Source organism: Triplophysa dalaica, chromosome 23 (assembly GCF_015846415.1).
Source record: "Triplophysa dalaica isolate WHDGS20190420 chromosome 23, ASM1584641v1, whole genome shotgun sequence".
NCBI classification, from domain to species: Eukaryota; Metazoa; Chordata; class Actinopteri; order Cypriniformes; family Nemacheilidae; genus Triplophysa; species Triplophysa dalaica.
This window is the reverse complement of record NC_079564.1, coordinates 18649077-18660188: the sequence shown is the minus strand read 5'-3', so window position 1 is coordinate 18660188 and position 11112 is coordinate 18649077. Positions and strand designations below refer to the sequence as shown.

The 11112-nt window shown below is 38.3% G+C and overlaps 1 protein-coding gene across 1 annotated transcript; it reads left to right on the top strand.

Moving 5' to 3' along the window:
* The first annotated feature begins 965 nt into the window (after positions 1-965).
* LOC130412901 (uncharacterized) lies at positions 966-9829 on the top strand. Its single transcript, XM_056737698.1, has 3 exons — positions 966-1169; positions 2031-2092; positions 5290-9829. The coding sequence occupies exons 2-3, from the start codon at positions 2064-2066 to the stop codon at positions 6848-6850; spliced, it is 1590 nt and encodes a 529-aa protein (XP_056593676.1). The 5' UTR covers positions 966-1169; positions 2031-2063; the 3' UTR covers positions 6851-9829.
* Positions 9830-11112: the final 1283 nt, after the last annotated feature.

Here is an 11112-nt window from a genome sequence, read left to right as displayed (position 1 = left end):
ATGTGTATTGATATCATGCTATAAGTTTTTATTCTGCTAAGTTTCTATTCATTATTTTCTGTCAATTAACTTAACAATACTGAATTTTGATATTTAAGTATGATTACATTGACTATGTAACACCTGAAGAATTTTAGTAACAGCCAGAATTTCAAAAAACACAAATGCTTTAAGATGAAAAAATCTCATACTGCATTGGTAGTTTTTTAACCTATAGTTATTTTTGCTTAGATATTTTTTAAACATAATTAAATGTTTTTTGTTTTTGTTCTTCATAAAAACATCCAGATCATAGACTCTTTCTGGTAACCAAGCTGAGTCATGACAGATTCTCAGCATTTGACAGACAGGTAAGACTCAAGCAACAATGAAAACTGTTGATTTATTCGTTATTATGATTGTTAATAGGACTGTAAGGGCAAACCTGCATTTATTTCAGCTGACAGATGAACATTTATCCAGCCATCAGCTTTTATTGAAGCAATGTATTCTTTCATGATGCAGTCCCGACCAATTACTGAATCCTAGAGACAGTGACTGAGACTTGAGTGTGATTTCTATGAAGGAAAGCATCAAGCTCTGAGCTAACTGGTTGTTCATGTGGTATTGAAGTGGGCATGCCCATTGGAGGTAGCTACAGAGTTCAATTAAATAAAGTGCTTTAAATTAAAAGTCCATTAGAATGAAAGCACTTCCCTATCGAAACTTCACTCGTTCTGCATAGCAGGACGCTATCGGGAGACCTCCTTTTTCTCTGATGACTGAAGCTTTTTTCAATACTGCAGTGAATACTGCACGGTCATTGGTTTGTTAAAATAAAACTTTAAACCAATGGCAGAGAAGCTGCACGGACCTATGGCAATGGAGCCCACCAATGGGGGCGGGGCTTAAGGCTATATAAGCAGACACGTCGCCACAGTGTCCTAAGATCTCTTCTCCTTCAGCGACGACTCTTCCTTCGCTACTCGAGACTGACTCCTTCACCGTTGAAAAGCATCTGCAGCGGATTCGAGGTCCTGCTCGCCGGCTTTCTTTATTCAACAGCAGCAGCCTTTTCCCTACCGACGACTCTTAATATAATATATAACTTGAATATTGAACCCTGTTGTAGTGAGATCTGATAGATTGGATCTTGAACATCAGAAAAGAAATAATTGACCCCCTTGAAGGTTTGTAAGGATTTCATTACTTAAAAAAATGTATTCAATATTTAAAAAAAAGAAAAACATTTAGAGATCCACTGACAACTTCATTCAGTGCAGTAAATTATCATTGTATGTGTATTTAGACTGCCGCATGTCATCATCTGGCACAAGTCTTCCAGCATCACTCCTCCATCTCATCTCTATTCTAATGTACTTTATTCTGGTTTAGGGAAACACTTTATTAATCGTAATGAAGGACTTACTATATTTTCTGAAAGTCATGGGATTTTTTTGGAACGGTCTCTCCTTTTCCATATAAGGGAATGTGGCATTATGATGCTTTCCCCTTAATCACATGACTTTCGAGAAACAGATGTTGTCTTCAGTATATAAATGCATTTTCTGATGTTGTTGCTTGTCGTTTGGAAAGGATGGACTAACAAAAACAGATAGTCTTGTAAATATATTCACTTTTATTCATATATCAATCGAATTCTGGTTTTAAATGTCTGATCCCAAAATAGTCTTAGCATTATGTGACTTAGGAATTTATTAATCATTTAAAATAACTACACAATTAAGTATATGACATTGTATATGTGTATTGATATCATGCTATAAGTTTTTATTCTGCTAAGTTTCTATTCATTATTTTCTGTCAATTAACTTAACAATACTGAATTTTGATATTTAAGTATGATTACATTGACTATGTAACACCTGAAGAATTTTAGTAACAGCCAGAATTTCAAAAAACAGAAATGCTTTAAGATGAAAAAATCTCATACTGCATTGGTAGTTTTTTAACCTATAGTTATTTTTGCTTAGATATTTTTTAAACATAATTAAATGTTTTTTGTTTTTGTTCTTCATAAAAACATCCAGATCATAGACTCTTTCTGGTAACCAAGCTGAGTCATGACAGATTCTCAGCATTTGACAGACAGGTAAGACTCAAGCAACAATGAAAACTGTTGATTTATTCGTTATTATGATTGTTAATAGGACTGTAAGGGCAAACCTGCATTTATTTCAGCTGACAGATGAACATTTATCCAGCCATCAGCTTTTATTGAAGCAATGTATTCTTTCATGATGCAGTCCCGACCAATTACTGAATCCTAGAGACAGTGACTGAGACTTGAGTGTGATTTCTATGAAGGAAAGCATCAAGCTCTGAGCTAACTGGTTGTTCATGTGGTATTGAAGTGGGCATGCCCATTGGAGGTAGCTACAGAGTTCAATTAAATAAAGTGCTTTAAATTAAAAGTCTATTAGAATGAAAGCACTTCCCTATCGAAACTTCACTCGTTCTGCGTAGCAGGACGCTATCGGGAGACCTCCTTTTTCTCTGATGACTGAAGCTTTTTTCAATACTGCAGTGAATACTGCACGGTCATTGGTTTGTAAAAATAAAACTTTAAACCAATGGCAGAGAAAATGCACGGACCTATGGCAATGGAGCCCACCAATGGGGGCGGGGCTTATGGCTTTGTAAGCAGACACGTCGCCACAGTGTCCTAAGATCTCTTCTCCTTCAGCGACGACTCTTCCTTCGCTTCTCGAGACTGACTCCTTCACCGTTGAAAAGCATCTGCAGCGGATTCGAGGTCCTGCTCGCCGGCTTTCTTTATTCAGCAGCAACAGTCTTTTCCTTACCGACGACTCTTAAAAAAGCTATTTTCTTGAGCAAATTTCCTGTGGCGTTACCTTCAATGCCCACAGGAGTCAGAGCCCACTCTACTAGAGATATCGCCTCTTCCTGGGCTTGGTCTAGTGGTGCGTCCATAGCAGAGAGATGTGTGGAAGCTTGCTGGGCATCGCTGTCCAAATTTACCAGATTGTAAAGTCTGGATGTCCCGGCCTTACAAGCTCGGGTCCTCTCTGATTAAGGGACTTACACTAGGTCGCCGGACTATGGTTTCTCCCAACCGCACCGGCACTAGGCACACTGTCATTGTGGCGCTTTCCGGACTGGGCCACCTCTTTAGCTTGGCCAAATCCGCTTGGCAGGGTTCCCCTCCTCCATACTTGGCCCTCAAGCTTTATTTCTAAAAAACCTTATTATACATCTTGTAGCACGGCGGGATTGTATTGGTCTCCATGGCGTCCAACTACGCAGTACGAGTAAAGTATTGATTGGAAACGTACTCTGCTACTTACGTAACCTCTGTTCACTGAGATGTGGAACGAATACTGCATTCCTGGCCGTGGTTACAAAGCTGCATGGTCGTCACTTCAGTGGAAGTAATCTGAGGACATTGCAGTGATTTGTCTGCTCATACCCCAATAAGCCCCACCCCTACTGGCGGACTCCATCGCCATAGGTCTGTGCAGCTTCGCTGCCATTGGTTTAAAGTTTTACTTTTCGCAAACCAGTTTTCAGTGCGCTATTGAAAAAAGCTTCAGTCATCAGAGATGGTTTAATAATGGAGTACGATTTGTATATAAGCAGAAAGTGCAATAAAATAATGACAAAAAACAAAGTAACATAACAATAAATAGCAGTACATTGGAAAAGAAGTCTGTTTGATTAGAAGTAGAATAAAAGTCCATTAGACCATCAGTAGTACATTAGAAAAAACAACATTAAATACAAAGAATAACCAGTCTCAATGCTATGCATGACATTGTCACGGAATGTAATCTATTCATTTGTGTTAATGGACACAAATTTCCCCCTTTTTTCGCGCTAGTCAGCACAACAATTTGTCGTGTCACCCAGCAGGACTTTCAATCAAATGTATTTTAATACACAGTATCTTTTATATGCAATATATAACAATGCAATCTGTTGGGAATTCATACTTTACAAGGTGGGTCACCTGAATTTCTACTTCCTACAATTTAATTTGTATGTTCTGTTATGATTTGCCCTTGTGACGTTAGGTTTAGGGGCGGGGTCAGGGATAGCCATTTATCGTTGCTTTGCCACCTCCTGAAACAAAATTAGTAAAATTAGCCTTTGCGGCTTTGATTTTAGAGTTTTGGAGTGAGCTAACGTGTTGGTTAGCCGACTTCTAAAACTACTATTGATATCAGATTATATAAAAAATTCGGTCTCTTAAGAACAGTTTTGTGAATCTGCCGTGTTTGTATGTGAATTATAGAAGAATCTGATGGAACTGAATTAATAGGTAGTTGTGGTAGTGTGTGTGTGGTTGCATATGCCAGTGAGTTACAGTATGCAGGGAAATGTCTTGATGTTGTTGCTGGTCCAGGAAAGCATAGCTGCAATCATTTGGTGTAAATCCTGTGTGACAGAGGATGTATACAGGTGTTTACATAGTTTGAAACTTGTCAATGTAATCCTGGATAAAATAGAGGTGATGTGTATGGGTGATCCATAAGACATTTGTGCCAAATTAATCCGGACCTGGTGACACGAAAAGAAGTTGCGCTGGTGACACGAAAAAATTTGATTTTTTTTTGTCCTTGAATTTATGGATTCCAAACTTCTTGACAATGTCTGGAACTGACATGAGACTGGGTTGAAAGAAAAAAAATACAGAAGAATAGCACTAGAGAATAATAACACAGTAGCACACAATTATATTCTTTAACCAAGGGTTTAGAATTAAAATACATTTTGAAACAAAGCAATAAATTATGAAAATAAAACACACCAGAATAAAGTACATTAGAATAGAGATGAGATGGAGGAGTGATGCTGGAAGACTTGTGCTAGATGATGACAGGCGGCAGTCTAAATACACATACAATGATAATTTACTGCACTGAATGAAGTTGTCAGTGGATTTCTAAATTGTTTTTTTTTTAAATATTGAATTAAATATTTAAAGTAATGAATCCCATACAAACCTTCAAGGGGGTGAATTATTTCTATTTATGATGTTCAAGATCCAATCTATCAGATCTCACTACAACATGGCACAATATTCATGATATATGTGACATTTGTCTATTGTCATATTTTTCATTATAATAATCATCAAAATTAAATGCACACTCTATAACTACGAGATACGAGTCCATTTGTATTAAATTACCTATTAGACATTATTTACAAGACCATATTGGTCTTGGTCAATGCTTCTTTACTGTAGAACCATAAATTAAAACATCGTATCTGCATCTGAATTTATCTGTAAAATATTACTTTGTTTTTTTGTTTAAAAAATAGCGCACAGACTCGTGTCAAAGAATTGTGCCCGACCGATGGAATTAGAAAGAAAGGCATCTTAATTGAAGATGGAAATCCTGCTCGATATCGTCTGGAAACAACAATAGATCATATTGATGAATCTGAGTCACACAGAAAAATCATCTTTGGTGAAAGAGACACAAAGAAACCTCATAAAACATTTCTGATTGTGGGAGAAACAGGCACTGGAAAAACAACCCTCATCAACACTATGATCAACTACACGTGTGGTGTTCAGAGAGAAGACAAGATCTGGATTGAGATCACAGATGATCAGAGTGACAGAACATCAGCTCACAGTCAGACCTCCATCATCACTGTCTATGGTGTTTATATACCAGAGAGTTCAGTCGACCTAACAATCATTGACACACCAGGATATGGAGACACTCGTGGTACTGGTCATGATAAAGAGATCGGCAGGAGTTTGCAGCATGTAGGCACTTCTGATGATGTGGCTTATGGAACCAGTGCAGTGTGTTTTGTGATTAAAGCAGATCAAAATCGACTCACTGACAGACAACAATACATATTTGATGCTGTTCAGTGTTTATTTGGTAAAGATATTGAAGAAAACATTGTGTTACTCTTCACACACTCCACTGGCGCTCGCCCTAAAAATGCTCTGACAGCCGTCAAAGAAGCTAAAATCAAGTGTGCTGTAGATGAGAAGAAGCAGCCCATTTATTTTCTGTTCAACAACTGTCAGTCAGAGGCATTTGATGAAGAAGATCAAACAATGCAGGATCATTTATGGGATCTCAGTTATAAAGGAATGACAGGGCTTTTCAAGTTTCTTGACACAGTACGACCAAAAACTTTACAAATGACTAAAGATGTTCTGCAAAAACGGAAGCAGTTGGAGGCAAACATCTCCAATCTCCAATCGCGTGTTCAAGAGATAGAGATAAAACATACTGAACTGAAACAAACTGAAGAAGCTCTGGAGAAACAGAACCAATATTTCCAAGACAACAAGAACTTTGAGTTCACAGTTGAAGTGCCCTACAAAGAAATGGTTGATATCGATCCTGCTGTAGCTGGAAAGGCAATGTGCTGTACCGTTTGTGAGGAGAACTGTCACTATCCAGATTGTTGGTGGGTGAAAAGTCTCTCCTGGTGTACAGTGATGAAAGGCGGTTACTGCACAGTGTGCACAAAAAAATGTCACTACAGCAAACACAAGAAAGAAGCCAAAATATATGTAACAAAGACAAAACCAGAGACAAAATCATCTGAAGATTTAAAGATTCAATATACACAAAAAATGGGAGAAAATACATCTTTAATGGACCATCTGAAGACAGAAATACACAGTTTAGACAAAAAGAAAGAGAAGCTTGTGACTGAAGCTTATAGCTGTGTAGAAACCCTAGAGATGATCGCACTGAAAAGTGATTCACTCTTCATACTTCAGCACATTGATTTTCTGATTGAGAAGTTAAATGAAATGGAAGACACAAACAAAGCTGCATTTCTGATGGACATCAAGAAGAGAGCAGGAGAAGAAAGAAAGAAAAAAGAATCTACATACCAATAAATTCAACAAGAATTATCTGTGCATCAGCATGTTTTGATCGATGGCATATAATGACAGTGTGCAAAATCTAATGAAAATAGAAGTGTTCTCATATGATGCTTCAGCCCATCATAATAATTAGCAAGACATGCTTGATTAACCAACATCACTCGTTATTTTAAAACATTAAAATCTAGCTATACTGATTCACTTGCTAGACCAGTAATAATAATAATAATAATACATTTTATTTATAAAGCACTTTACATTTTAGGGAAAATCTCAAAGTGCTACAAAAGTGTTGTAATAAAATAAAACAGTTAATTAGACAATTTAAGAAGTCAATTAAAAACAAATACCAACCAACCTTTTTAAAAAGGTACGTTTTTAAACTCTTTTTAAGACCATCAGTCGTTTGTGGAGCCCTCAGATGTTCAGGGAGGGCATTCCACAGGCGAGGGGCGGCGGCACAAAAGGCTCTGTCCCCAATTGTGCGAGTCTTGGTCCTTGGAGGAAGGAGCCTGTGAGTGTTTGTGGAACACACCCACCAAGACCTGACTGCAAACCACAAAGTGTCTTTTAGTGATATATATATGATTTGTATAGACTCACTGTATTTTTACAATAATAATTTAATTTAGACACTTGAAAATTATTGAGAATCCAAAACAATCATAACAAACCCAATTAGATTTAGTCATTGACAAAACCTTCTCCAAGTCAGAACTCCTGGTTGTGCCGAGCCATCCATCAATTGAACACCACCTTACCTTGCAGCTCAGATCCTCAACTATAACACCCATCAAGTATGCGAGGAACCTGGGGGTGATGTTCGATGACCAGCTGCAATTCAACTCTTACATTGCGGCAACCACTGGAACCTACAGGTATGTGCTCTACAACATCAGGAAAATCAGACCTTTCCTGGCGGAGCATGCCTCTCAGCTGCTAGTCCAAACTCTGGTCATATCAAGACTGGACTACTGCAATTCTCTACTGCCCGGCCTTCCAATCAATGCAGTCAAGCCCTTGCAAATGATCCAGCATGCAGTTGCAGGTCTTGTTTTCAATCAGCCTTAAAAATCCATGTAACACCCTTCCTGATTTCTCTTCACTGGCAGCTGGTTGCTGCCCACATCAAGTTAAAATCGCTGACACTGGACCTCAGAACGATAACGGCAAATTAAACCCTTTACCTTAACTCACTGCTCCAGGTCTACATTCCCTCCTGTCATCTTCGGTCTGAAAGTGAGCAATGCCTGGTTGTTCAATCACAGCGAGGCACCAAATCTCTTTACTCATTGAGTTCTCGTGTAGTGGAACAAACTGCAAGTCTCGACCCAAAACTGTCTATATCTTGTGTCAAAACAACAAATATATATATATATATATATATGTATTGTTCATTTTCTCCCGTGCTTACTCCAGCTTTAATCGTCCAAGTAGCATGGCCTTGTGAACTAACGGTACTGTTTAGCATGCTGGCAAAATGTTTAAGCTCTCCTACTTGAAAGTCGCTTTAGATATAAGTGTCCGCCAAATTAATAGAGGTGATGTAATGTAATAACTATATGATATAAAAGACAGGAAGTTCCTTTATTCCAGTTCCATTAAAATGATTATAATACTTTCTATGGTAGTTTACAGTGCAGCTAAATGTTCCTGTAGTGTTTTGCTGTCCAGTAACTCCTGTGCATGTGGTAGATGTAGTTTAATTGTTCCCATGTGTATAACAGAATGTTACGGGTTACTGCATGCTCTGCACATAATTTTGACATTGAGCTTATTTTCTGTATCTGTAACAGAACAACAGTTCAAATGGTTGACATAAACTCAACTCAGTCTTTCTTCCACATACACAGAATACAAAAGAACAAAATGTCATTCCAAACAGACCAAGGTGCATAGATGGTGACAAAACAGACAGTAAGCATTACACATACAAGAGCTGAGATATGATACATTTGATGGGTAAAACTATAAAAGTGTAGGAACAAAGTGCTAGTGCATAGACGTGACCATGTGCAGATCTGTGTCAAATTTACAGTGTGAATTTTTCACATGAAAGTACAGATCGCTATAGTACACATCAAAAGTGACTGGGTGCAGATGTCAGTTAAAAGTCAGATGTGCATTTGCACATAATGTCCTTACTGCACAGTTAATGCAGATGTGGGTTTAAGGGTCCATTTAAAAGTCCAGTATGTATTTGTGTATAGAATGTCTATTGTCCCTTTCTTACGTCCTGAATACAGATGCTTAGAATGTTGCTATTTTGGTGTGGAATGGGGAGGAAAGTTAAAATGAGAGTGAGGCTTTTGGTGGCACCAGGATGTTCTTTTACCTGATGGCATAGGATCAAGGAGGCTGTGGGAGGATCCTTCACAGTGGCAGATGCTCTGCGTACGGTGTCTGGAAGATGTTGTGGATGCAGAAGAGAGCGATAATCATCTCATCTGTCTTCAGTCACTATGCACTGTACAGTCTTGCATTACAATATTTTGGCCAGGAAGCTCTCCACAGTTCTTCTGTAGAAGGTGATTGGCTCTCTCTCCAGCCTTCACATTTTAGAATAATTAAGGATAATTAATGACAGAAATCATAAATGTGAACATTTTCTACTCTGTACAATTAACAGTAAATTCAATTTATTTGCCGCAGGTTAATGTGGTGAGAAATAGCAAATAGCACAGTAGCAAATTTCTGCATAACAATAAATTTAGAGCCTTATACTGTTTCACAATTACAGTTAGATAATCACATATTCAACAGAAACAGAACTGTGTGTTATAATAATGTCAGAAGACATATGAAGCACCATTTTTTTTAAGACATCATAACATGAAATCACTGCTTTTTAAAAGGCAGGTTATTTCTAAATTATCTTACCGTGTGTAGTGTGTGCTCAGAAGTGTCATGTGAAACAGCATGTGAACGACTCGATCAATATCTACATACATATCAAGTTCATTTGCAATTTTTTTTGTTAAAATAAACCTGTGTTGGTCCTATCTTAACTGTTTGATTGTATTCCTGTATTTGATGTATAGCTGTATAATCTGTATTTATTAAATGTAAACACAATAATTATTTCATGTAATGAACAGAACATTATGATAATAGTTAATAGTCAAGGTTCTACAATATGTTTTGTTATTAAAGGCTTTCACAACAGCTTCAGACAGATCAATTAAACTTCACAAACATTTGTGATACAACAACATGTCTACAACAAGATATTTTTGAAGAATATAAGAAAGACATAGGCCTACTGGTCTTACATGACAAGAGGGTGAATAAACGATAAACGAATTTCAAACACCTTCATCCACAGAAAAATTATAGAATATTATATTATAGAATATTTCAACATAAAATGTGACTGCTGGGTTTACATCATCACTACAAAAGGTGTAACAGGCCACTGAAAAGGTCGAGGAACAGACAAAGATGTTTTTATGAAACTGGTACCTCACCAACCTTCCTGCTTACCCAAACACTGGTTAAGAACAGGCATTCCATCCATCACTAAGCAAGCACCCCCTGGGGGTTAATTGGCTTGGCAGAGCAGCCTTCCCCTTTAGGCCGGGACACCATATGACCATATGACTGCAAGTCCACCACTTGGTCCCGGAAGGGAGAAGTGGGAACTTTGGACACGAAGTAAGATTCCGCTCTGGATACAGTCCACTTTCTTGCAGGTCACATCTCCCAGTCCGTCTCTCTCTCAACTCTCCTCCGAACTGTGAGCCTTTTAAGCTGTCTCCTCACCAATCACTGTAATGAGACGCAGGTGATCTTAATCTGCAATCGACCTACTTGCTTACCGTTTTTCCCGTGTCTCTCCTCCCCGGCACAGACGTCACAAACCACGCCCCCCTTGCCACAGTTAACGTGTATTTCTGTTCCTGTCTCCTAGAGCAGGGGTTCCCAAACTTTTCAGACCACGACCCCCAATATTAGACTGCTGACGACCCGCGACCCCCCCCTCCTCCCCCTCCTTCCTCCTCTTTGTGTTTTCCTCCGACAGCTTGTAAGGATTTGCGATTTGGTTACATACTGACAGAGCTAAAACGAAAAGGAACACAATCTCTAAGCCAGGCTATTTTATTAACAAATTATGGACAAAAACAAATATATCCCATAACTGTGAAATGCCTAAAGACAGAATACGAACAAGCTGCCTGTTACACGCATACAACAATAACTTTGTATTCAGAAAAAAACGCCTAATGTGATGGATGGGCGCTGTGCGCGGACCAAAGCAGATCGCCACCCGCAGA